This window comes from Anoplopoma fimbria, chromosome 19, assembly GCF_027596085.1.
Source record: "Anoplopoma fimbria isolate UVic2021 breed Golden Eagle Sablefish chromosome 19, Afim_UVic_2022, whole genome shotgun sequence".
Lineage (NCBI taxonomy): Eukaryota > Metazoa > Chordata > Actinopteri > Perciformes > Anoplopomatidae > Anoplopoma > Anoplopoma fimbria.
Window position 1 is genome coordinate 19419435 of NC_072467.1, and position 27806 is coordinate 19447240.

At 45.7% G+C, this 27806-nt stretch overlaps 1 protein-coding gene across 2 annotated transcripts; it reads right to left on the reverse strand.

Annotated features, from left to right (window-relative positions):
• Nucleotides 1-5135: 5135 nt before the first annotated feature.
• LOC129107782 (filamin-C-like) lies at nucleotides 5136-27530 on the reverse strand. 2 transcript variants are annotated; one of them, XM_054619325.1, is made up of 46 exons: nucleotides 27155-27530; nucleotides 24072-24320; nucleotides 22373-22470; nucleotides 21099-21249; nucleotides 20889-21007; nucleotides 20715-20792; nucleotides 20459-20621; nucleotides 20152-20352; nucleotides 19125-19262; nucleotides 18828-18954; nucleotides 18602-18738; nucleotides 18303-18496; nucleotides 18074-18187; nucleotides 17825-17968; nucleotides 17546-17669; nucleotides 17113-17273; nucleotides 16907-16997; nucleotides 16588-16757; nucleotides 16354-16471; nucleotides 15995-16257; nucleotides 15265-15862; nucleotides 14703-14876; nucleotides 13716-13878; nucleotides 13306-13634; nucleotides 13088-13211; nucleotides 12735-12891; nucleotides 12464-12653; nucleotides 12327-12354; nucleotides 11980-12217; nucleotides 11773-11872; nucleotides 11524-11664; nucleotides 11266-11394; nucleotides 10971-11144; nucleotides 10675-10839; nucleotides 10319-10522; nucleotides 10067-10219; nucleotides 9830-9952; nucleotides 9477-9725; nucleotides 9046-9315; nucleotides 8816-8953; nucleotides 8537-8652; nucleotides 7505-7637; nucleotides 7205-7381; nucleotides 6856-7074; nucleotides 6292-6519; nucleotides 5136-5694 (listed from the first exon to the last, which is right to left on the reverse strand). In XM_054619325.1, the coding sequence occupies exons 1-46, from the start codon at nucleotides 27528-27530 to the stop codon at nucleotides 5507-5509; spliced, it is 8124 nt and encodes a 2707-aa protein (XP_054475300.1). In that variant the 3' UTR covers nucleotides 5136-5506. The 2 variants fall into 2 exon arrangements, with proteins under 2 accessions (XP_054475300.1, XP_054475301.1); XM_054619326.1 differs by lacking the exon at nucleotides 9477-9725 and having other exon boundaries at nucleotides 9046-9308; nucleotides 9826-9952; nucleotides 12333-12342.
• Nucleotides 27531-27806: the final 276 nt, after the last annotated feature.

Below are 27806 nucleotides of genomic sequence, written 5' to 3' on the forward strand. Positions count from 1 at the left end.
CTCCATGAGTAGCCTGCAGCAAACCCACACACACTGGAGACAACATGCTTAATCAAATTCATGGGGGCCGAGATGGGTTTACATGTCATTAATGTGGCCTGAGCCTACATGATAAAGTAATATGCATGTTAATAAAGAGGCATCTTGTTTAAAGAATCTAAATAATATAAGCAACACATTATTAATCACTAGCTAAGAGCACGTCTAGAAGACAGAGTACCTGCAACGCATGCATCTTTAAGCAATGCTGATGAAACAACTTGTGCGCCTGTCCGTGTATGTGCGTGTGTGTCCATCTGTGTGGGCGTTTTAATCCATGTACACTCGACGCCAATGATGCATTACATTACATTTTCTCATACAGCAGTCAAAAAAGACATTCCCGGGATCAATTTACTGCAGCACATATATTGTTATTCCTCTCATCTTTCTATCTTACAGACAGCTCAGGGTACATTCAAAAGGGGGTGACTGTATCAAACTTTGATAACAATAGCAGTGGCTCTCCAACAGATGCATGCTTTACAGCAAGCACTGCTAGTCAGTGAGATACAAAGGACAAAATGCAGAGAAGGAGTGTAATCAGAGGGAGATCACAGCTTCAGGCCGTGGCTGTGAAGTAAGCTACCAAGATCAGAGGGATAACCCGTCCGTTCGCAGCTTTCCAACGGTCAAGCCAGCAGGACGGACACGACATCCCACCATGCAACGCTGCCGGCTCGTATTAAGATTCATCAATTAGCTCCAGCACTTTGTTTATGCTGTAAACAGTCAATCTGCTCTAATATTTGGAAACACGTTGCCCTTTCAAAGCTCAAGGGCCACAGCATTGTTTAGCTTGGCCCGATGCTGTGATGAATTGGTAAATTTGTGAGTGTGCCCTGAATTACATTATGCAAATAAAACACACAGCCCATCTGCAAGGAGCATCAAATAGGATGTATTTCTGTTCAACGGAGCTATTTCTATCTGCTGGAACACAGATTTAACCACCTGTATGCAAATGTTAATACAACACGTTTTTAATAGAAGCACTGTGGCCATGACTGGAGAAATACTCTGTAATAGGAATTGGCATATTCACTGAAATGTAAAAAGAAGTGCATTTGGCACCCAGTGACCCACAGGGCCTTGCTGTCTCGAGGTTAAAAGCTGATTGAGACCGATGACTTTGACTCTTACAGTAAGAGGGAACAAAAACGTATGCTTCCATTTCAAATCAGCCTGAGTTTCAACACACACACACAGGACATGCTTCAGCGATCTGAGAAATTACAGGATACCACCCTTTCCAATTTCGCCACCACTGGACCAGACTGTTGCAGGCTTTTGAAACAATTACCCCAAGGGGACGAGAGTAACCTTGTTTATAGCTCATTGAGCATCCACAGTTCCAATTTCGCTCAGGTAATTACAACATCGCTATCTTCTCCTAAATCTTTACCAGAGGTGTTATCCCGAAAAGCTACCTTTGCCTCAGCTGTTTGCCTTTTGGACACTGATCGAAGCAAACACACAGCATCAGTATGCCCGTGCATTACTCGGACGGGCTTGTGTTCGCTCTCCAGGGGTCGGTGACCCAGAGCAGCCTGCTCACCCAGAACACATCAGTCACACTAACACACATCTGTCGCGCCGGTCCACCCACTCCATCACAGCCACGGCTGGTCTCTCTCCTTGAATGTCCCGCCCAGCTTGGAGAGGACAAACAAATCTTCTGATTTGCCTCTAATCTGCAGTCCACCCTCAGTGTGGGCCACCGTGAACCCAGCACATCAAGGACAAGCACTCCACAGGGGGGGTATCCATTAGCACAGCATCCTGCTTCCACCATACTGTGATAGGGACAGGGCAGAGGGATACGCTCCAATTAGAGATGGAGACATGGGGACTTTGGCCCTGACACGTTCCTGCTGCTCCACAAAAGAAGTGTGGGCACACCTTTCTCATACAGAGAAAGGTTTTACTTCCCTGTCATGTCCCCTGCCTCAGGCTGTTGCTGTTCATTCACAACGTGAAGCCAAAACATTTTGCATCATGCTGTTTTCTTGTGTGTGGTGCTGCTGGAGTGTGGTTGCCGGTAAGTATGAACGGCTGGTCAAGCTTAAGAGTGTGTATATGTCTGTAAAATGTGTGTGGTCTTGTGTATGTGTGCTTGCTCTTTGGCACGAGGGTGAAAATGCTATCTAGTGGTGGTCTTTGGCATGCATCTCTCGTCTGAGGCTTCCATCAACAGAAATCCATCCCTCTATATAGTGCAGCATGTTCAGCATGCCTGGACTGTGTTGAGATTGAGGTTGAACTAGCTTCATGCTTCATACATTTGCATGCTGCATGAACACAATCTTCTGGCGCGCAGTGGGACCTCCCTCCATCCATTTGTATTGTTTTTACGCTCCTACGCAAAATAAACCAATTTGCGGTCATAGTCCATTTGATTCTTAATCAGGATTTGTGTAGATGAGAGGTAAGAGACACAGATGAAAGCATAGCAACGCCACTCTGGTATGAATATTTCATCTTTGTTTTACATGAATAAAACACAACATGTTCCTGATTCAATCACGGGGCAGCATACCTTGCACTGGTCCCCTGTGTATCTGTCTATTCTTAAGGGGAGAGCAGAGCACCAGATATGAGCTTTTCCAAGACACCTTCCATTGAATATAAACTTCATCAATGGCCTGAAAGTGTAGCCTTCTACATAAACACAGAAAGAATATAATGTATTTGGTTGATTATGCAGTGTATCAACTATGCATGAAGCAATTACATACCAGGGCCCTGGGGCTCGGATAGAGAAGGAATGGATGAATTCCTACAACGAGTCCTCCCTCCACTCTTTCTACATGTCCATTAATTTATCCAGCCGCATGTTTGTGCAAACATTCGTTCAGTTGTTTGTTTGTCTCTGCGCTCAGCCAAGGAAGTTTTCCACAGGGATTTCTATCTAATTTAAAGAGACTGGCTGCATTTATAAATAAAGGTCAAAGGTAGAAGAAGCAGTCCGGGGAACGCGGCTCGTGGTGACAGAAGAAGAGAGATGAGAAATAAACCACTGGATCTGCAGAGGCTTGGATTGATTGGAATTTAGAGAGAGGGAGGAAAAATTAAATTGAAGGATGGGAGGAAGAGAAGGGAGGGGCTGGATCAGAGTAGATGGAAAGAGAGTGGAGAGCAGGAGTCAGCATGATAGGGGGCAAGCCAGAGAATGAGATTTTTGCCCCAAGAGCACCAACTTCAAAAGCTTTTGGGGGCATGCCTTTACACAATTTTACTCTTAACATAATCCCGATTTCTGAGAATGTGTGTGTGTGTGTGTGTGTGTGCGAGAGAGACAGAGAGAGAGTGCAGATGAGGATGAGAAAGATGTAAGAGAGACAGAAGCGTCTCCGTGGCCCCCCCATTGATCCTCCTTAGCGCAGAATTAATAAGTCATCACCCATTTCACTAAGTCCAACATTTACGATTGCTTTGAAGGTTAAGCTATACACTGCATTGGCGTGTTCTAAATGAATCTGGAGCAGCAATTGACTCATATGCAGTGTGTGTGTGTGTGTGTGTGTGTGTGTTTGTGTGTGTGTGTGTGTGTGTGTGTGTTTGTGTGTGTGTGTGTGTGTGTGTGTGTGTGTGTGTGTGTGTGTGTGTGTGTGTGTTTTCAAATGTGCTTTTTAGCTTGTTTGGTTCTGTGTTTTTTGTGTGAGTCTGTGTGCCTGTCTGTCTCGCTTTCTTCCATCAGGATTCTTTTAATCCCATTCTCTTCCTCTAATCCATCTTCCTCCCACACTCTCTTTGCCCTCTTCCCCCCTCCCCTATCCTCCCCACTTCTCTATCTCCACCTCTCTCTCTCTCTCTCTCTGCTTACTCGATCGCTGCTGCCTGCAAAGCGAGGAACTGTATCTTCCACGCGGTTGTGATTCACTTGGCAGCCACTTGAGATAAACATGTTGTGGTGGACAGACGCCTGGGTCCCGGTCCGGAGGAGCAGGCTGACGTGGGTGGGCCCTGCCCAGGCCCTTAACGTCAGCACGGGCAGAAGCGCTAGCCACTTGGCCAGATGGTCCGGAGTCAAGCTCTCGCCACTGTTCATCAAATGCACACGCTCGCTCTGTCTTGCCTCACCATGGCCCCCAGCATCATGTCACAGTGGAACCAGAGAAAATTAGCACCTAATTATAGGCTCCTCTCTGTGAAGAATGGTACTGGTGCTGGTGGTGTGTGTGTGTCAGCTTGTGGAGGCTGGCTGGTTGACTCACTGTGGGACTGTGGGGCTTGTAGACCACGCAGAGGACACACAGAACACATGCAGAGGGCATGGAGGAGACACAGGTGATGACACACACTCACACACATATGCACGGGGTAAGGCACACACAAGCAAAGGGCTGAAACTCCCTTCGTTCTGGTTGATTTGTGCCACAGCAGGGCCTCGCTCCACCCCACGATGATGCCACAACAGAAACCGCTTGTGTTCCATCTATCTCTGATCCGACAGGATTAATTACACACACAATGGAAGCTGATGCCTCTGGTTTCCATGCTCCGCAGGCTCCCTTGTGTTAAGGATGAAGTAGTTAATCTTCACTGGGAACAATGGAGATTTTGCTCTGGTGCATTTGGTTGAGACTTAGATGAAGAGGAGAGCTTGACTATACTGCCATCTTGTGATTGCATCTGTTCAAGTACAGGATGTTAATGAGAGGACTGGATGCGTATCCTGGATTGCTTTATCAGTGCACAGCTGAGTAATGTTGAATTGATGTCAAAGGTATTATGTGATCCCCATGACAAATATCAAAAGCCTTGAAACCAACTATCAATTGAATACTGGCCAGATAATCAGTTGACAGACTCCGTGATTAAGCGCCAATGTCCTGATGGCTGCTCAGACGGAACAACCAACAGTGGTCAGAAAATAGCTGCACAATGAAACTGTGAAAATCGAAAGGCGAATAAAACGCCTTCTGCTGAAGTGGCAAAGGGTCTGCCAGCACTGGGAGAAATCAAACAAATTCAATCACTTTTGTCTGGAAAGTTAGCCATTAAATCTTTATTAGGTCTGCAAAGACTTACCAAAAATAGGTTAATATAACAAAAAAAATCTCATTCTTAAACCATACAAAACCATATTGCATCACACTTTAATACTGTTGATTACTCCAGCGTCTCTGAGCATTCATATGATGCCATTCTTTTACAACACAACCGAACAGAGAGAGAATTTTATGGAGCGAGTAAAATATCACTCAAAGACTCGTAAACCACACTGTTCGCCTTTAAATCGCTCTGAATGTGGATGCAAACTTGCAAATGTCATTTCTGGAGTTAATGCAAAACTTTGGCACAATAGATATTTTGTCATCAAGAAAAACTGTAAGCAAATGTCCTGGCAGGTTTTAGTGCATGTTGAGTATTGTAGTCCGCTGAAGAGTGAGGAACAGCGAGGAGAAGGTGGAGGAGAAGGTGGAGGAGAAGGTGGAGGGTCAGTGGAGGGGAAGGTTTGTTTTTAGGGCACGACCACCTTGTAAGGGCTGCCGGGGATGTTGTCGTCGCCCCATTTGACGATGACGGTGTAGTTGCCATTATCCTTGACGGTGTAGGTGACGTTGTAGATCTTTTGGCCCATGTGCTTGACATACACCTCCTCGCAAGGAGTTTGGGGTCCATGCACACCCACCATCAGCATGTTGGTACCTGAAAGGAGAAGGAAGAGGGGGATTTAATGTGCTGTTTAAAAGATGCATAAATGTATTGGCTTTAAATGGCACTAATCTATGTTGTATACAACCAATGTATGAAATGATGAAATATAATAAAAGAGGAGTTCTGCAGTTCTCATCAGCTCTACCTCAGCATTATAGTGTATTTTTTTTATTTGATTTCTTTGGTTTAAGGAGCCACAATTTTTATGTTTTGTTCACTCAATCATCAAACTCGTTTCCAGTAAAAAAAAAAGCAGCTCTCATAAAATGTCTGCTACCTGCCCAGCACCAAATTTAAAGCCAGATATTTCCCTCAGGACTTGGTGTAGGCCAAAGGGAACTATAAGGAGAGTGAGTATTAGATTTGGTCGGGTTGCCAGAGACCAGCTCGAATGAGTGAATGCTAAAAAACTAAATCTATGTCTGCTGCTGGCTGTTGTTTACTAACGCATTCACAATAACTCTAAAAGGTGCTTTTATATCAGTGTTGTGTTTCTTTTGTCAAAAAGTTTCCTCGAATCTTGTGTTTTTACTGTATGAGTAAAAGATCTGTCTGTTTATTTTATCTTTATCCAGGTGATCATCTCACCTGCTTTGCTGCAGTCAACTGTAAAATTGTTTTTCTGTCCGACCGCAGCCTTGGACAGTCCTGTTCCGCGACAAACCACCATGCTGGCATCCGATGTCAGTTTTGTTGAGGTGGTGGAAGAGGACGAGCTGGAGCTGTAGGCGCCGCCCACTTTGGAGGTCTTGGTAACTGTTTCGACCAAGACGGACGAGGTCTCATGGAGGCTGTGTCCCCCTGACAGCCGGGCTCCTGTTGGGAATGCAGAGTGAGAGGTTATCAAAAGACAGTAAAGCCTGAGCTCAAATATGAAAAATATCTAATACCACTTTCAAATAAGGTGAACTTGAAAGTATTTGTATGTCACATTAATTTTAAAAAAGGATACAAAGTATTGACAGCAGGAATAAATTGTTGTAGTGCCAGAGAGGCAGCTTTTATGTAAGATTTACACTGAGCAGTATGAAGGAAGATGACATAACATTTCCCTGACTTCCACACTTTTTTCAGAGGAACATTTGTTTCATAATCGAGACACTTGTCATGTGAGATCCACAGATCAGATGGGAGAGTGACTGTCAAGCAGACCTGTGATTTTAGCTTTGAACGGGCTGCCCACGATGTGCTTCGGTCCTCCGTATTTAATGGTGATGAGATAGTTGCCGGGTGCCATGGGTGTGTAGTTGATCTTGTATCCTTCAGGACACTCCCGACAGTCCATCTTGACCTTGGACGGCCCGTCGATGTTGACCGACAGAGTGGCAGAGCCTGCGTTACATGTGTTGACCACAAACTCTAAGGGTGCGCCTGGAAGAAAGAGGGCAAAGCAGAAAAAAGATGAAAAAAACTAAAATGATTTAAAATAAAAATCACAACAATCCAGGCGGAACAATCTTCAAATATGGTACATATGAGTAGTGGTGGTGGTGACGTCTACCTGTGGTTCCTCCCTGCAGTCCAGGCCCGTGTGCTGTCACCATGCCTGGGTCTCCAACCAGCCCCGGGTCGCCCACTCGCACGTTAAAGGGGCTTCCAGGGATGTGACATCCGTTAAACTTGACATCAATGGAATGAACTCCATTCTCCCGTGGAATGAAGCGGATTGCATTCTTGTCTGAACACGACACACAACACAAGTGGATTTATTACTCCTGAATGATGCTCATAGATTAAAAAACAGCTGAGGTCTCTGTTTTATGGAGTCTACTTAGTGATATAAAGTGAAGTTGGTGCGTACCGCTGTCAAGCTCCGTGACATAGCATTCCTCTGAAGAGCCAGCGGGCGTGTGGACTTTGGCGTCAACAACGCCACGAGCTCCATTACGCTGCACCATGAAGGATGCCTCTTGGTTTACCTTCAAGTCCTTCTCCTACAAAACGACAGGGAAGAATATGATCAGAATATGTGTGCGAGCCCATGTGTGTGTGTGCCCGCACCTCGAGGGACACAAAGTGTGTGACTCATCACGCCTGAACAAGAATAGATTGAGCGCATAGGTGTGAGAGGCAGAAAAGGTCAGAGTTGACAGCGAGGCGTTTAGTGTTTTTTGCCCTACGGGCGGACGAGCGGTCCTACCAGACATAAGAGGCAGTGTAACATTTTAAATGTCGGTCTGATATTGCACTTCACCTGGTTTCTAGCGGTAGAAAAAGCACTGGGGAAGTGGCATTTCAGCCAACAAAAAAAAAATACATGTTTTTTGCATTGTTGGCAATTGTGACGGAAGTGGTGAAAGCAAATAAAAGAAGCATCTGTAAAGTGTGGAGAGCAATATTGTGAGCTGTCACAGGTATCTTTAAAGGAGTCTTTATCTTCTGCTCAATGTTTTCTTGCTTTTGTCCTCTCAGACAGAAACACAATCACACAGACTCGCTGACTGCCCACACATAGCACAGCTTGTGTCGTACAACATTAGCAAGGGACAGTTAATCCGGCCCTTCATCACCGGCCAGCATCACAGTATTAGAGTCGTGGATACGGCTCCAACGCTGGCATTCAATTACACTTCAAGGGCAAAGTGCTATTAGACAAAAATATCTACAGCCACTCAAACATTATCTTACATGCAATCTGTTATTCAACCCTAATATTTTGTGTCTGTGCATGTTTTGTGGAACAAAAAATGAATGTGGCTTTTGTCAACACTGTGTGTGTGTGTGTGTGTGTGTGTGTGTGTGTGTGTGTGTGTGTGTGTGTGTGTGTGTGTGTGTGTGTGTGTGTGTGTGTGTGTGTGTGTGTGTGTGTGTGTGTGTGTGTGTGTGATCTTACCTGAAGGCTTGTGACAGTGAGCCTGCGGGCTTCATCTGACAGTGTAGCAATCGGAACGATGAATGGGCTGTCAGGGATGTGCTCGTTGTTGAACTTGATCGACACCTCGTAGTCACCTGGGGAAGCAGACAGGTTATTTACTTTCACCATCAAATGAACTGGAGGAAGTGTGGAAGAATTACTGAAAAGTTTAGCAATTCAGGGACAAAATACACACACTCTGAGAAAAACATTAAAAATTGAGGGAACTTCTGCACTTGTGGGCGACAAAAGTTTTACCTGGTTCTTTCACTATGTAGGAGACGCCGCAGGAACCGTCCTTCCTGTCCTCAAAGGAGATTTCAGCCTTGCTGGGGCCCTCTACAGCGATAGACAGACCGCCAGCACCTGCCTCTCTTGTCCAGATGCTAAATTCAGCTAGAGTAGGTGAAACAAAGGTTTAAACATTTAGAATCATGTCTTGGAATAGTATTTGGAGACACACATCCACTTCCACAGAGTGAACTTACAAGGTGCTGCAGCCACGCCTCTTTCCAGACCAGGTCCTCCTGCACGGACCTTGTGTGATCCTCCCTCCCCCATGGGCCCCACAGTAAACTGGAAGGGGCTGCCAGGGACGTGTTGGTCTCTGTACTTGACGTTGACGGTGTGGGGTCCCATCTCCTGGGGGATGAAGCGCACGCTGTAGGTGCTGCTCCCTCCGTCCACTATGTCAGCGTCCACTGTTTTCCCACTGGGGCTGGTCACCTGAGCCGTCATGGCCTGAGAGCCACTCTCAACTGGGGTGAGGCGGAGCAGCACAGAGGAGGTTTAGATACAACCAAGACTTTTGCAATTGATATATTACTTTTAAAAGAAACCACAACATATATCCTTAATTGGTAATGTTTAAGCCAAAGCATACACGTTTCAAAAATTGGTTTTAAATTTGGACTCTCACCTTCAGGTCTGGCAGTGATGCCTGCAAAGCTGCTGAGGCTCTCTCTGCCCAAAAAGTCTCCGAAAACATCTCTGAAGGGGCTTCCTCCTCCGCCCATCTGGGTGCTCTCCTCCACTCGTACCTCTCGCTTGGTCTCTCCACCACGGACTTTGCTGATCTCTGTGCGCTCGGTGCGGGTGTAGGTGTGGCTGCTGCGGCTGAACGTCCTGGTCAGCCTCTCCTGAGCTGAAACCATCTGGAACCAGTTTCCTACAGAAGGAAGGGAAACCAGTGAGAATACAAATGTAAGAGCATTTATTTTAAGACAGTTGGCCGCTGCCCTCTAACCATCTCTGACTGGCTCCTGAACTCACCGGGGATCTTGAGGTTAAGTCCACATGTGCTGCCGACTGAGGCGATGGAAGAGGCCTGTCTCTTTCTGGTAATACTCTCCTTCATCCTTCCTTCTCCAGTCACCTTCACTGTGAAAGGACTTCCTGGAGGGCACACAAACATATACACATATACAGTGAACAAAATATCAACAGATTCTATTTCATTTCAGATATTCAGATGTTTTTTGTTATTATTTTTAAGTAAAAAATTCTAACCTGGGATGTGTTTTTCAGCAAACTTGATGTTAACAGTGTAACTCCCAGGTTCTGTTGGACAGTAGGTGACTCTGCACGTCCCGTCCTCCACATCTTCACAGTTGATGTCAACTTTGCTCGGACCTTCGACTGACAATGCTAGACCTCCATAACCTAAAGGAAAACAGAAGTTGAATTAGTATGCGTTGCCTTTATATATTTTTTCCAACAGTGTTTGCCATGAAGGTGAAACAAACCGTCTCTAAATCTTACCTGCGTTCCTCGTATCCACAAAGAATTCAGCCATTTCTAATGTGTGTGCCTCCACCAGGCCTTTACCGAAAGCCTTCACTCTGCTGGCCTCGCCAATCTCTGACTGGCCAACCATGATTTTAAAAGGGCTGTTGGCCACGTGCACCCCATTCTTCCTCACGCTCACTTCATGCTCGCCGACCTCCTTGGGTGTGAAAGAGATACCTGCAAACATTATTTTTAAAAAAAAACAGGGTTAAAAATGAAGACAGAGAAGCAGAAAAATAAATTCTAAATGCATTCAATGAATCAGACAACGTCTTATCTGTGTTCCACTCTTCCTGTTATTTTCTGTATCTGGCATTTGAAAATCTCACCGAGGTGTCTGTTGGGCAGTTTCTTGAGCAGGCAGGGCTCCTCATTGCCTGATGGTGCTCTGATACTGGCAGTCAGAGAGCTCAGATCAGTCTCTGCGATCTTCAAGGACACGTCAGCCGCTGTGCCGACATTCAGCTGTGATGTCCTGGTTATGGCATCATCCCCTTGATATAAAAAATAAAGTGCTTTAGATATTTTTCAACCCCTCAAAACCTGATTTATAACGTAGACATCCACTATAAATATACAAAAACAGCATAAAAAAGACTATGAGAGAAATGATTTATTTCCTCACCAGTGATCTTCGCAGTAAAGGGGCTGCCAGAAATGTGCTTGTTGTCAAACTTGACGATGATGTTGTAGTCTCCAGGAGCTGTGGGCAGGTAGGACACAGTGCAGGTACCGTCTTTGTTGTCCTTACACGTGATCTCGGCCTTAGAGGGACCCTCAACTGCCAGAGACAGTCCACCTGAGAGGGAGCAAATAAAACACCAAGATTTTTACCTTCTTGCCCTTTAGCGAGGGTTAAATTTATGACCACAGATCCACTGTGAAATAGAGAATATCACTGGGGAAGTAAAGTTTATTACCTTCTCCTGCATTCTTGGTGACCACAGTGAAAGTGGCAGCCTTATTGACCATGCCGTAACTCAGACCTGGACCATAAGCAGTCACCACTCCACTGTTCACAGCATCCACAAAGAACTGCAGAGGGCTTCCTGAAGGAATATAATGATTGGCAAACAATGAGAACTGTGAAAGCTATCTAATTCATTTAAATAATAGAGAAAAAAATCCTTAAATAAAACAAGCTGCTTCCAATCGCTCTTATGTGGAGTGTTTCTGACCTGGAATGTGGTTGCCGTCATATTTGATGTCCATCTCATGCAGACCTCTCTCTGTCGGCTGGTATTTTATTGTGATGGTGCCATCCTTATTGTCAGTGATATGCGGGCGGCCAGTCTTGCCTGAAGGCATCCGTACCTCTCCTAGAAATGACAGCAGTTTGGCGAAATGTCAGTGACCTAAAAAAGATGTTATGTGGGTGTGTGTGTGTGGGCAGGATTTTCTTTCTGTTTGAGTGGTGTTTGTCACACCTGTGATTTCCCCTTGCTGTGGCGTGAAGGGGACGAGGAAGTTAACAGGACGGAAGAGAGGATCCACAGTATCGCGGGGAACAACTGGCTCATTTGAGGCCTGTCAATACAGAAAAAAGAAAAATAGTTTTCATACGTACAAAACATCAGAACAAGAGTGCATCTAGCACACTACTGTAGCAGCTGTTTAAATTCTCCCCCACTCACCACCACTTGGAAGGGGCTCTTGGGGATGTTCTGTCCTCCAAATCGGATAGTAATAACATATTTCCCAGGTTCAGGGGCGGTGTAGTAAATGTCAAAGGTCCCATCGCGATTTTCCACCACATCCATGTCCAGCTCCATCCCTTGTGGGGTCTGTACCTTACAGGTCACCTTGCCTTTCCCAGCAGATTTGGCATCCACTGTGATTACCGTATCCTCAGAGGTCTGCAGCTTTTGCAGACTTGCTGTTAAGGACAGACAGGGAATACGAATAAACAGTGAGAGCTGCTGCATAAATAAATGGATTTTCAAGAAATGTGTCACATAAATAAAAAGAAAGCCTCTGCTACTCACACACGCCGTGTCCTCCGATAGAAACTGGAAGAAAAAAACAGATTTTTAATATAAATATATAAATGCTACAACTATAATATATTATTTGTATTCATTGCACATATTTGTATTCAATCCATAGTGTTTTTCTTACCTGTGAGGCGACATTTGCTGGCGTCTCCTGTGGGCAGGGACTGGATGCGGTAAGGGGAGTAAGGGATCTCATCTCCTCCATATTTAATGGTGATGGTGTAAGGGCCTGTGGAGTCTGGTACATAGGAGACAGTGTAGGTGCCGTCTCTGTTATCCTGGATGGTTGCATTCTTTGGCTTGCCCTCTGGGTCCTGTCAATAGACAATGTTAAGTTATTTTAAATGGTGGCTTGTATTTAAAAAAATGATTGTGTTAAAGGGAGTTGAACCCACCAGAATCTGCACAGTGAGCAGTCCCTCTCCAGCATCACGAGCATCGATTGTGAACTCCACTGGCAGGCTAGCAGACACACCTTTTGTGTCCAGACCGGGGCCACTAGCGCGTACCTTACTGGCGTCATGCCCGGGCTGAGACATTACCTTGAATGGACTGTGGAAGAATCAGAGAATAGCAAGTGTAATTACAAAACCCAGACCTCCAAGAGACAGAAATTGGAACAGAAAACTTGCAGAGCTACACTTTTCTTTTTTAAATCCAGCCAGACAGAGCTGAACTTTAATTAACACATATCTGCACATATACTGCCTGGCTTTTTTTTCTTTTTTTTCCCCGACTCATTCTGTACCTGTGTGGGACTTCCTGATCTGCATATTTGACAGCCACAGTATAAGGGCCATCCTGGGCTGGCGTGTAGTGAACTGTGTGGGTGCCGTCGCCGTTGTTCTTCACACCGACTGGCTCCACAGAACCTGGAAATGAAACATTATGGAAATAATCATACACCGCCAACTTGCTGTTATTTGACAGCTTAGAGAAGGCGAGGGGCTTAGAGCATGTCCTCACCTGATGGGCCGTAGAGTTTGACATCCAGTGGAGCCTGTCCGGCCTTGGTACAATCGACTGTGAAAGCCTGAGGAACATGGGCTCTCACTCCACTGCCCAGGCCTGGACCTGAGCACTTGACCTTGCTGGGGTCCACAGGGTCCTTTACTGGAACACGGAACGGACTGCCGGGGATCGGGTGACCTCCGTAGTTGATGTTGACATCATAGTCTCCAGTAGTGTAGGGGATGTACTCCACACTGCAGCTGCCATCTTTATTGTCCTTGCATGATATCTTTGCCTCCGAGGCTCCCTCGATGGTCAGACCCAGGCCTCCCGTACCAGCCCCCCTGAGACAGAAGCATTTTATTTGATTGTTTGTTTGAGATAAAGGCCCACAAATGTGTCCTTTAAATGTGATCCAACTGTACCTGGTCTCCACAGTGAAGCAGTTGGGCTTGTTGGTGATTCCTCCCTCCAGACCTGGTCCAAAGGCACGGACCCGGGTGGGATCACATCCCTCAACCACAGACACTCTGAAGGGACTCTTGGGCACTGGCGCATCATCATACTGCACCTCAATCATATGCATTCCTACACACAAACAGATATGTTAGTTAAGTGTCTGATGTCTCTGCCTGAATGTTCTCCAAGCACGCAAATGTTTTCTGTTATTGCCGCTTGCTTTTAATTATGAGCCAGACAATTTCCCTTTTAGGGAGATAAACATCTGTTTATTTATAAAAGACGCCATCTAGAGCGCAGACGCTCTGGTGAGCGTACAAGGCATTACATCTGTTCCCTATTCAATATTCTGTTACAACATTTTTCTGACAGAGCTCTCTCAGTAGGACTATATGCCAGATTCCCAGCAGCACGGCTATGATATTAGAGCATGTCTGGTGGTGGAGAAGTGCTCTGTGATCTCTTCGCTTTGTGTTATAGGTCTCTATTAATATCTCCTGTCATTCCCTTGCCGTATAGCTGTGTGCAGGGAGCCTTCAGCACACATACCTGCCTTGTTAAGAGCTTCTGTTCCTGAGCACACTATTTATAAAACAGAGTCTGTCTGCTTCTCTGCCTTCTCTGCCCCTCACATCATTGCTCCACTGCATCATTCTGTATTTATACCCCTCTCTTTCTCTTTCTTTCTTTTCTCACTCTCCTGCTTTATTCCCAAATGGCGCCCAACAGAAACACCTGTTAGTGATTTATCCATCTGTCTGTATGCTCTCTCTCTCAGACAGCCTGCCTATGTTAAATCCTCTATCTATCTGCAGCAGGTTAGGTCTGTTAGTGTCTCAAATTTGAGGCAGATATTACTTCCATCTTTGTTGTTCGGTGCCTCTCAACCTTATGATCCTTTAATTGTGTGAATCAACACTGTTTAATGACATTAAATAAAGTTTTTCTCCTACCATCCTCAAAGGCTGTGTACTCCACTCTGTAGGTGCCGTCTCCCTTGTCAGTGATGTAGGTCTCTGTGGTGGTGCCGGAGGGGCTGATAATGTGAACCTTAACATGATTTCCTCCAACCTTGTTGAGAGTGCGAGCATCGACGATGAAGTGGGTTGTCACTTCTCTGAGGACTCCTAGAAAAGGAAAAGCCCTTCAGGTGATTTGTTACAGATGAGAAACAAGACCAAGTGGGCTCAGTCGTTTTAAGACTGAAGACATTGTTTATCTTCATACCAGATTTGTGAGCTGTTTCTGAAGTAGTTGAAATAGTAAATGCTGTAACTAACAAAATGTCCTCATAGCTTGTGTCTTGAGAACCACAGTCCAAAAGTAAAATTGGAATTATAATCATATTCAAACAGAAAAGTAACCTGCCAATGTTGTCAGTTTTTCTCGATAAATTACTTCAATTGCTTTTCAAACGAATAACAAATCAACTATTTGACTAATTATTTCAGCATTGGTACACACCCTTGGTGTATTGCAACCTTGTTATAAGTTTAGGTTCTTGTTTTTTGTTACCTCTGGGCTCCACTCCTGGCCCGTAGACATGCACCCCGCTGGTGTCCACAGAGGGCTCCACCTGCAGGACTTTTGGAAACTGGGGAATCATCTGGCCACCGTACTTGATCGTGATGGTGTGTGTGCCATGGAAGGGTGGGATGTATGTAACAGAGAAGGTTCCCTCTGACGTTTTCTGGATGTGGACTTCAGCCTTTGTTCCGGTCTCTGACACGATCTCGATGGTGAGCTCGGCGTCGCCCGCCCGGGTGCAGTCCACAGTGAAGGTCGCTGATTCGCCCGCCTTGGCCTTCTCGAGGCCCGGCCCGCTAGCCGTCACCTTGCTGGGGTCCAAGGCTGAGCGCACTGCAGCCTTGAAGGGAGAGCCGGGGATGTGCTGCTCAGCAAACAGGATGTTGATGGCGTACTCCCCGGACTCAGTGGGCAGGTAGAACACTGAGCATGTGCCGTCTCCGTTGTCCTGGCACTCAATCTTTGCCTCGCAGGGGCCCTCCACAGTCAGGCCCAGCCCACCTGCACCAGCTCCCTTTGTGTCAATGGTGAATGGAGCTGGTTTACCCACAATGCCTCCCTTCAGGCCTGGGCCAAAGGCTCGCACCTGTGATGCAACAGTCAGGTCAGTTTTGGGAGATGTGGTGTACAAAACATAAAATATTTGTATGTTCTGTTTCATGAGTCTCAAGTACAAAAAACTAGTGTTGAACTACATGCAGCTTTCATGAACTTTTACCTTTGAAGGATCAGCGGGCATCACTGCTTCAACCCCAAAGGGGCTTCCCATCACCGGGTTGCCATCATAGCTGACATCAACCTTGTACTGCCCCTCCTCTGGGGGAATATACTTCACACTGTGAGTGCCTTTGGCTTTGTCCGATTCCAGCTTGCATGGGATTGGTCGGCCGGAGGGTGAGGTCATCTTCACACCCACATTTCCCAGCCCACCAGCGCCCTTTGTGTTAACCGTGAACTCCTGATCCTTTCCAACCTCCACTTCTGCAAGAAGGATGAACATGAAACACTTAAACTGTTGCAATTACCTATTATTTCATGGTTAATGCAAGAGTATAGTATTTTGTGTTTGTAACTTACTGGTGTCTAATCCCTCCACTTTCACCTTTCCAATATCCAGAGGTGGCGCCACTGTGATGTGGAACGGGCTCTTAGGAATGGGATCTCCTCCATGAGTGACTGAAATCGTCATGGAACCCTGAAAAGACACAAGAGGCAGGATGAATATTGATTGATTTGATGCGTCATTGTGAATAATCTCTGCATCCTGTTCTAATGTTAATGTGCTTCAAGCAGAGGCCTTCTGTACTGTACCTGTTGAAGAGCGGTGTACTTGACAGTGTAGGAGTAATCGTGGTTATCGATGATCTCAAAGTCACGAACCGCCTCTCCTGGGCCTGATAGTGTGAAATGCACCTCAGGCTTGGCCTTGCCAGCTCCCTTTGTGTAGATGGTGAAGTGGGTTGGAGTGCCAACCTCCACTCCTGAAACACACATTATTTTTGTCAGTTCTAACAATCCATGTCAAATTCAATAATGTCTATGACATTAAAGTATTGTAATTCAAATATGTATAAATTTAGTGCGCTTAGTATTTAAATGAATTATGGTTCTTGTCATCGGTGGATCTCACCTGTCTTATTGAGTCCAGGGCCCTCGGCTCTCACCTTACCAGCATCATGGGAAGGATCCACTTTGACTTTGAAAGGACTGATGGGAATTTCCTGACAAAGCCAATCAAAAAATAATCATAATTAATTACATAAGACTAAATAAAATTCAAAAGAAATATTTTACAGAACTCACCAGTCCCTCTTGGACTGGAAACTGCATTCTTACCTGCTCAGCAAACAGCACCATGATGGTATACCGGCCTGCACCGGGGGGAGTGTACTTGACAGTGAAGGTGTCATTGTCATTCTTGATGATGTCAAAGTCGATGTCAGCCTCGGCCGGGCCAACCACCCCTGGGGCACACTTGATTCCAATGCTGATGTCCCCTAATGGTGCATAGCAATAAGAATAGTTCAAGAAGGTCATTCAAAAATAGATGATCTGAATAAATGGAAGCAGACGCTCCACTGCCTGGAGCTTTATCTTAAGTACATTTCAAATTCAACTTTGCCAGTTAAGCTGCACAGCTTTACTTGTATTGTTCTGTGCCTTTTTTTTTTTTAAATATCCACATGATGAAGCACTTACTATATTAAGAGTCATCACAATTTAGAAGTGTTTTTGAAACCACCCACACCATCTCCTTGAGCATGCTCACCTTGACCAGCTTCACCACAGTCCACTGTGAAGTATGTTGGCTCATTAGCCTTGAGCCCCGTCTTCTCCACTCCGGGCCCATAGACCTTGACTTTGTCTGGATGACAACCCTCTCCAACCAGCACCTAATGAAATCACAGTGTACTTGAGACAAAAGTACAACTGCCGCAGTCCTCTTACTTCATCCATATTTGATGGAGTATCATTATGTTAAATTGACTGAATTTTAAGTGCAGCATAGACCGTAGAGTGTGTGTGTGTACATCGTCATGTGTCTTACCCTGAAGGGGCTGTTGGGCACATTGACGTCCCCCCAGGTGACGATGATGGTGTGTTTGATGGACTTGACAGGGGTGTACACACACACAAATGTGCCGTCTCCCTTGTCAGTGATCTTGATGTCGATGGTGCAGCCTTCGGCGTCCTTAGTGGATACAAAAGCATGTCAGCTGTGTTCTCAACATGCAATATCAATGATGTGTTCCTGTAAATAAACAATGAAGGTTTCACAAACTGGAACTCTCTGTACCTGTGCGTAAATCTTCAGGTGACCCTTCCCAGCCATGCGGGCATCAATGGTGAATTCAGTAGCTTTGTTCACAATGACGCCAGTTGGCTTCAGGCCCGGACCATATGCTTTCACCTGCAACATTTCGTTGTTTTAATGCATTTTTGTTTAGAATATGATCATGTCACCATGGCAACCTGCCATTATATACTAGTATGTACTGGTTTATAGTAGAGTGAGGGGGATTAACCTTCTCAGGGAAGACGTCATTGGCAGCTGGGAGGATGTGGGCCATGAAGGGGCTGTCTTTGATGTCCTCGTCATCACAGATGACATGGACGGCATAGTCACCGGCCTCGGTGGGCCAGTAGCGCACATCACAGGAGCCATCACTCTTATCGTCACACTCAATTTTAGCCTGTGATGGGCCTTCGATGGAGAAGCCTAAACATCAAAGGAATGAAAACATTTAAATTTCACACTCAGAATACTTTTTTTTTTAATCCACTTTTCCTCTGTAAAAGCTCATTTCACTTGAACATGACTCACCTAGAGTTCCAACTTCAGTGCCAATGGCCTCAACCACGAAGTCAGCAGATTTTCCCACCATGCCGGTCTTCAGACCAGGACCCCAGGCCCTCACCTTCTGAAAACCTGCCTCCACGCCCACCTCCACTTCGAAGGGGCTGCGGCACACAGGATTACACAATATTACCAAGTGCCAATGTGAATGTGCATTGTTAATGAACAGCTAAAGGCAGCAACACAACCCTACCTGCGTGGAATGGGCTGGCCTCCCCAGGTCATGCTGACTGTGTATTTACCAGGCTTTAGGGGGTAATATTCACATTCGTACACACCGTTTCCTGCATCTCGCACTTTCACTTGCTCCTCTGCCCCAGCTGAGGATGAATAATAAAGTCAATATGGATTCTTATCAAAACGGAGAGACACATTTTATGCATTTTGTGTATCATGTGAATACCCTTTAAACAACAACCCAATGTGAATAATCCTAAAAATGTATGAGCAGTGAGGAGTGATGCATAGAAGAGAGAGCTGTCTGACTCACTTGGTCCTTTGACTGAAACGCTCAGCGATCCAGTGCCAGCTCCCTTGGTGAAAACTTTGAAGTCTGCAACCTCCTTTACTCTCACGCCTTTAGGCTGAAGGCCTCTGCCAGTAGCTCTGCAGGCATTTGGGTTTATTGCTGAAAGGAATAAAATCGAGTGTGAAAGATGTAAATATTTAAAAAAGCAAGCAACAGCTGAGAGTAGCCAGCAGTTGACAGCAATGTTAGTAGCAAAGACATTAACATATCCAATTCAAGAGGGATTCCTTAAAGCTTGACTGACAGGACCTGCAAATGAGAATGATGCTTTTTGCAGCACATGTAACACAAATTGCAAAATGTCAATAGGATATTGACACATTTGAGAGCATCCACGGAGCATCAGACAACATTTTAGTCAGTCAAAATGTTGTCTGCAGGCTTAAAATGTGATAAAAAAACAAACATGTAAAAGAGCACAAGCAAAGATATTCAACAGAGAAGAACAAAACAGACAGAAATGCAAAGTGGGTGCAATCTGTACACTATTTGTACAACATTGCATCTCGTCCCTCTCTGAACGTAACAAAACCATCAAGCTGCAGGATGCAAGAAGATGGAGCAGGCGACCAAGCACCACATTGAGCCGCGACATCCTAATTTCAAGAAAGCACAGAGGGGCATCTGCAGGGCGCGGCATAGGTAAAGAATCGGGGGGAATCTGGCTGAGCAATGGGCACAGGCTCCTCCCAGCAAGCCATACTAACTTGGGCGGCCAGGTTTTTGAGGGGGTAACCCCTTTCCACCCTTTGCTCCGGGAGGGGTGCGCACTGACTGAGGGACTATCTGCAGTGGAGCTCCAATGTGAGGAGCAACGGTCGGAGCTAGAAATGACAGATAGGAAGGGTTATGGTCTATACCGGGTGGCTGTTCCCAGGGAAAATAAAGATGACTGTAGATTGTGATGGATAGACCAGCCTGACACTAACAGCATCATAAGAAATCTGATTTGTCTGACAGTAATTTACAACACTGACAGATGGCTCACCCTCTGCAACGTTGACAGTGAAAGGGCTCCTGGGGATCTCCTGGCCTCCAAACAGCACGTGAATGGTGTGAGGCCCTTCTAGCATGGGTCGGTAGGTGCAACGGAAAACATTATCGCCCTTATTCTCCAGGATGAGCTCCACTGTGTCCTTTTTGCCCTGAGGATCGACGATGACCACACTGACGTCGCCATTACCAGCACCTGGTGTGACAGGAAAATGATCAGTTGTTGTAGTAAAAATACCGCCAGCCTCTTCCTCAGATCATATACCTGTTGTATGTACCATGGTTGATTTTTAGATACTAACCAGCTGTGTAGATGTCAAAGTAGGTGGGTTTGTTAGCCACATTTCCTGCAAGATCCAGACCTGGTCCCCTGGCATGGACTTTGCTGGGGTCGCCCATATCCTTGGCCACATTCACTGTGTAGGGGCTCTTGTCAATGTCCTGACCGGCAAACAGCACTTTCACCTAAAGAGAAAAATAGAGAGACAAAGTTAAGATCCTTTAAATAGAGTGGTTTGCTCATGTTGTGCCGAGTGATGTGTGGACTTAATGTTTTACCTTGTGAACACCTTCAACCTTAGGAACATAGGTGACTGTGTAGGTTTTGTTTTTGTCCTTGTTGGGTTTAACCTTAGCCTGCAGAATAAGACGTCCAAGTAAAAGAGGGTTAGATTAAATGAGATGCCACATTTTGCAAAACTCTGAAATTGAGCAGGATTAAGGATAACTTGCCTCCTCTTTGTGTCCCTCAGGATCCTCCACATAGACCAGGACCTCACCACTGCCAGCTTCCAGAGTTTCCACAGTGAACACAGCTGGATGCAGCACCTTGTTGCCATGAGGCTCAATACCTGTAAAGTAAATAGACAATGGACATTGTGATATATTCTGCATACTGTTCATATGGGCTGTTGTAAACCATGCAGCTGTTTGGCTACCCACCAGGCCCGTAGGCTTTGGCCTTGTTGGGGAAAAGCTGTTTGGGCTTGAGAGGAGCGCCAGGCTTCAGCTTCGACTTGGGGAACTGAGACAGGTAGGTCATCACTGAGTGCTCGTCCACATCTGGGTCCACAATCTCCTCAGGGGCAATCACCTAAAGCACAGACAGACAACCAGATTAACAAAGCTTATTAATGTTTGTAATAAAGTTCAGTTATTGTGCAACATCAAACACTTTAGTCTAATTTATCTTTCCATGTTTACACGTTTATTTTGATAGTATTGATATTTGGATGTGGATAACTTTTACAACTTTTCCTTATTAAGCATAGTGCAATTGAATTTAACAACTTATTCATCCCCCTACCTCTGAATCCTCCCTCCCTTACAGCACTTGTTTGCCTATCTATCACTCGGTGGCACAAAGCACGTTGGTTATATTTAACCCCAGGACAGCAGGGTTAAGGATTGTTGCCCTCAATAAGCCAACCAGGGGGATTTATCCTGAGCCAGACCTTCCCCACATCTCCTTAACACCACCACACTGTACTCCAGTCCCACAGGGCTGCAGAGCCATGGCATACACCCCCTGGCTATCTCACCAATGCTAAGCCTCATGGAAAAACAGCTAACCCCGTGCCCAAGACAAACAAGTAAACAACCTGCATAGAGCACATTACAATATAGAGACACAGAGCCTTACAAACAGGACTGGAAATATTGCACCCTGGCTCAGTTCACATTGTTATTCTGATGAGCGTGTGCATATTTACACCTCTGTTTCAGGGGCTGGCTCAGGAGGTGTTCAGAAATCTCACACCTCCACAAATTCACAAACCTACTAAATAAAACTCTTAAAAACTCACTTACTGGGAGCTACAATAAAGTAAATGGAAATATTAGAAGTGAGATGGGGTTATAAATATTTCATGACACCCTCCAGCATGATCGCCTTGGAAAAATCTCTGGGCTCCATCTCATACAGAGAACTGCCTTTTTCTTCAATTCGGTATGCCTCACTGGAGTGCGTACATGAGGCAAGGCATGTTTTCATTTGCATATGTGTCTTGGTGCTTGCTTTTAACTGCTTGGAAATGATTGGTGCATGTGGAATGTCTATCCACTGAGTATGAACCATGTTGCCATACAAAGACAGAGAAGACACCTGCTTATCTTGTTGTGTTGTCTTATGAGATCAACCCCAGCCGCCTGACACCCATCTGAGATAAAGTACACTAAAAAAGCACATTGTGAGTGACATCTATCATGCATCTTACCTGAGGCACACCCAGCCATTCATCAGCCTGTTGCATGGCTTCTCTGGCATTTTCCACGGGCTGGTTTGGATCCCATTCAGACCAATCAGGACACAAACCTGAAACATAAACCCACAATTAGACAATCCTGCACAGACAAATGCAGTCATGTGCTGCTGTTGCTATCATAAGGCCACTTGGGCTGCCACTGCTATCTGCCTAACACCTCCAACTACAACGTCGCATGACCTTACCCACGCTGCTCTGCTCCTGTGAACCCGCAATGTGCGACAATGAAGGTGTCTCGACCGTTCAATGGCTCTAGGAGCTCTGGCACTTTCACCGTGGTAAAAGCTACGCACTTCCGTCCTGCTAATGCCTAAATTGGATTAGTGTTGGTGATGGAGTGGCCACTCGCTCAGAAGGCCCATACAGGCACACCACAGATTACTATTATCCAATTAATATATACACACAGGCTCACAGTATTAACAGGGTTGAGTTTATGTGCATCTGCAAGGGAGGGGTGTGCAGATTAAAACTTTGCAGAGCTGTCACTTAGGAGGTACCCGGGTGGACTGTCCACTATGTTTTTATGGGAAATTAGTGCTCTTAAAAATGAATCACAGTAGAATCACAGCTACATGGTTCATAATGCCATATCCCTGTAATAAGGAGATTGATATGCTATAGATGTTGTATCTGAAAATATTATATATATAGATATAGTAGCAGAACCTGTGTCTGTCTGTCGGATAGAATATCGTTTTCTTTCCTTATTTTGTACATTTGTATCTGATTTAAAAGCAGAGCTTCTGCCTTTCAGCTCAGAGCGAGGTATTAGCTGATGAAACAACAGAACCTTGTATGGCCAGCGCTGCAGCACAGTGTTTGAAAGATGCGTCTCCACAGATCAATGGCTCATATAAACACAGTTAAACACAGTTGTTGGTACTCCTCCACCTTTCACTCTGTGAAGCTCAGCTAGGAGAGGACTCTCATGTTCAGTGCTGGAAGCTGCACACTGAACTGGCGGTGACTCAAACTGTGGCCTTGTGGTCCTTGGATCTGCGGCTTATAGGCACCTCCCTGTGACAGATAACTCTGCATTTTGATGCGGAGCCAAGCATCCCCCCCTTGACAGAAGAGGAGGAATGGTGCCCAAATTTGGGAGTGTTGTGTAGCAGCGGGGCTATAAACACTAAAGCCGGGCCTGGGCCTCAGGGCCCGAGACAGTGAGAGTGAAAGCTTCAGTCATTGTGTGACAGCTGGCAGGGACGTCCTCCCGGGCCATCAGCAACCCCTCTTCAACCCACTGACCTAACCTGCTCTTTAGAGACAGATTACACTGGATGAAATCTGAATCTGGATGTGTGTGTGTGTGTGTGTGTGTGTGTGTGTGTGTGTGTGTGTGTGTGTGTGTGTGTGTGTGTGTGTGTGTGTGTGTGTGTGTGTGTGTGTGTGTGTGTGTGTGTGTGTGTGTGCTACAGAATGTGTGAGATATGTACAGCCCTCATTTCTAAATGAGGAGCAAAGGAGACAAAATCTACGGAGAAGGTGATACTGTCGCACATACACTGACTGACAAATGCCTGACCCCCGACCTCCATAGCAACCAAAGAAAACTGCTGTATACAAGAAGCCTTTTAACAGCCACAGCACAAATTCTGACTCAGCACTTAGTCTGTGGACTCAGCTGATGCTACTACACACTTCTTACCGGGGGCACAGTTGTCAACCAGAGCTCCCAGGGCTTTGCCATCCCGCCAGTCACGGTTGAAGTTGTGGATGGGCAGCTGGGGCACCTTGTTCTGTATCCAGCCCAACAGGCGCTGTTTGGGGGTGAGCTTCTTACTCTCCTCTTCATCCTCGTCGTCCCACATGGGCATGGAGATAGAGTAGTGGAGGATGAGGGTCCAGATAAGACCCAGGATCAGCTTTAGATTCCCATCCACAATGGCTTTGCTATCTGTAATTGGACAGTAGAGATAAAAGGGTTGATGAGGATTTATAAATTTCAAAGAGTTTAGATAATGCACCATGTCCTACAGCATTTGATGGTTTTACTAGTTTACTGCATCTTTCAGCCTAATTTTCACTGTCCCTTGTGGGGAGATTTGTGCAATCTACATGTATATTGGTTTGCATTCTGTATATTGACATCAGTATTCAAGGCACCCCAAAGCTAAACTCAAAAGAAAGCAAGTCCAAAGATTTCTACATGAGTGTATTATATCAAAATAGTCTTTCCTTGCTGTTCTGCAGAGTTGACCAGAAATATAAACAATGATGATTGACTGCTGAGGAGACAAGAATCTAATGCTCGCTGCTGCTTCCCCCGAGCCCCTTTCTCTGAGACAGCTGTCTGGCCGAGGACCCCTGACAATCTGTCATCCAGTCACAATGGCACTCTGAAGACAGTGACAGCTGAGGACATGTGGAAGTGGATCCCACTCTGCATAAACACCGCTTGGATTTCAATTACGTCCCAAAACTTATAACGCTAGAGCGCGATAAATCAAATCGGTGGAGATTAGACTCATTGACAGCGAGCATGCAGCTCATTTCCTGAAGTTCTCTGAGGAAAAGTTTGCTGAATAAGCTATTTCAAATCCACCTCAATTTAAGAATTCAGCCATTTAAAGGAACCTCTGAGGAGCGCTTGACTTTAATGTTTCATCGACTAATCTCGTGTAATACACTCCACTTAATTCAGTAAGACTTTAATAATGCAGGGACTCTGTTGCCAGCTGTTTATCACAAGACTGTTTTATTTGGACTATTTATCTTTTCATAGATGAGTGCCTTCTATCAGAGGGGTATGGTTTGATGTGTCGCCGTTTGACTGGCACTGGCAGGTGGCACGACATGGCACAGTGTGGTTTTGATCCTGCCATGTCTGGATTTAAGGGCAACTGTGTGCTCAAAGAGACATCCATCAAAAGGTGTCTATTTACACACTGTGACACATGTGCTACTAAGCCTGTGGTGATTTTTTTTTAGTGTCTCTGGATGACTGTAATGAGACTGAGACATTATCTTAAGAGGGCTGCGTTGACCCACGAGAGCTGCTTAGAAGGGAGAGGGTTCTAGGAAGTAAAATGCCAAGAATTCTATTATCACGCCATGTTTATGTCAAAACAGACGGACCTGGTGTGTGTCTGTACAGCTGGGACAACAGTGCGTAGACAGAGTCCTAGACACACTGTCCTGGACACACACCATGCAGACTTTGAGGTGAAATCTGAGATAGTGACCTTTGCCCTCCTGTGATCACCAGGCGATTTGAGCTTGCAATAATAATAAACCCAGTTGGACACACTGTGGCCTTCACAGTCCGCCGGCCAAAGCTTCAGCCACGCCGGGAATTTCACTCATGTGTGTTGCAGGATCATTAGCCACCAAAACAGAAAAAATGCTCTGTCAAAGTTTTAATAACTTTTCTCCTGCATGACTTGTGGGGTCGTCTACAGGTGTATAATGAAGCCGTAACTCTTCATCTTAGAGTATGTGCTTTTCATATTAGTCGACTAGTTTTTCCTCGGGTTATTAAACATGTTTCAGAGGTGGCATTCTGTTCACTCTGGTGGAGTCAAGTCTTATTCTGGTGACATTGTGGGGATGTGACTCATATCCACAACAGTTTATTGTAACTTCAGCTTTCTGCACCACAGTTTGATCCCTCAATCCCTCCAGGGTTAATCCTCACCTCACCGGAGCTGCTGATGGCTCCGGACAGCAATGGGCTGTCAGCAAAGAACCCCAGTGAGTCGATCTGACCTCTGACCTGACACAGATGAGTGTGTGTGTGTGTGTGTGTGTGTGTGTGCCTGTTTTTGTACAGACGGGTGTGTGTGTGTGCGAGAGCTGTCCACATGTAGGTATAAATCTTTAATCTAATTCCCATTAGCACAGGCCCAGTAAATTTCCGGCCCATAGTTCACCACATTACAGCAGCAGGAATACGCCTAAGCATGCTATGGAGCCGCTAGTCTTTGGCCCTGAAACAAGAAATGACCTCAGTGGCACCCGGTCTGCTGTAACTTTCCAATAAGTTGTTGACCTCAGCTCCATGCAGCTTTCCAGAGGCTTGACCCCCCCGTCTCACTGCTGGTTGACAACATGCCATGAGGGCAGCTAAGGAATGTGAAACTTATGTGTCTGTGAAGATATGACAGACCTAAAAGTGCAAGACTGACTCTCAACGGCTCTCAATATGTCGATGGCGAGCTGGCGGCTAATTTCTAATGGTGCTAACAGTACAAACTATGACAGAGGTGCTAAAAGAGCGAATAGTATTAACCAGAGGGGTAAACGGAGGGTGGGTGCTATGGTCGGGGCAGCCATAACCGCCATGAACGAGCAGTACAGAGCAGCGGCCATTGGCTTACAGATGGGGCACGCTCTCATACATTAATATGTTCTAAAAGCTGGCCCGGTTTTGTCAACCAATCACAGCAAAGCTCGGATAACAGCAGAGAGAGAGAGAGAGAGAGAGACTTCATTCTCTGCTCAGGTACACTGTACCTAACTTTACATAGCAATTTTATTTATTTTTTTGCTGCTATATTGATGCTCTGAATGGTAAATACAGCTCCTTTAAAAATATAAAAATATATGAAATGGTTCATCTTTGAAATGCCAAGGCCCAGTCCATTATTAGGCACACTGTCAACTATCATGAAGGCATCATCCTTTTTATAACTTGTTCCTATCTAATAATAGGGTTGTAGGCTACTTTCTTTTTGTTTCTTTTATGTTTAGGCTACATTTTACCACTGTTTTGTTTCCAGAAGTCCTTACCTATGGAGACCAGTTTGATGTGCTCTCTCTCCAGGAACTCCAGAGCCACAGACACGTTCTCCAGCTTCATCTGACGGAAGTTGGGTCTGCTGTGGCTCTTTCTGTACATTTTCTTCTGGCTCAGAACTTCCAGGAGTGAAATCAGCTTCAGCCCATCGGTAAAATCCCTCTGCAGGTCGGTGACGGTCTTGTTGACGCACTTGAGGTGCTCGTTGCACCACCTGGTGAAGGTGTTCTGCTGGATCTTCTTCCAGGGCGCGTCCTCGGCCAGGTCCTTCTCCGTGGCTGGCATCTCGTCGTCCTCCTCGTCCCCAAAGTCGGTGGCCTGGTAGTACTGTGGAGGCTGCTGGTCGTCGCCGTAGTTATTGCTCATCATGTTGGCGTTTTCCGTGTCCAGTTTTTATACCTCGGTGACACCTGGGTGTTGAATTGTGCGCTCGGCGGCGCAGAAAACTTTAGCAGGTCGATGGTAAGCGCGCTCCCCGGGAGGAAAGTTCAAACTTGAGGCAGTTTTAAAAAGCAGAGATTTTTCAGATGCACTTGCGAAGAAAACCCACTTATGTCAGGACAGTGATGGATTAAAACATCCGATTTACAGTGCGCACTGGCAGCTGGTCCGCCTTTTTTTTTAATTGGCACCCTCTTGACAAAT

What these genes read in the sequence shown, in the direction of transcription:
- LOC129107782 (XM_054619325.1), bottom strand. Translation starts at nt 27,530, where the DNA reads ATGATGAGCAATAACTACGGCGACGACCAGCAGCCTCCACAGTACTAC. An exon ending in CACCAAGAATGCAGGAGAAG is followed by an intron (nt 11,145 to 11,265) that starts GTAATAAACTTT and finishes GCTCCCTCTCAG; the next exon opens with GTGGACTGTCTCTGGCAGTT. An exon ending in AGTTGACTGCAGCAAAGCAG is followed by an intron (nt 5,695 to 6,291) that starts GTGAGATGATCA and finishes TTCTCCTTTCAG; the next exon opens with GTACCAACATGCTGATGGTG.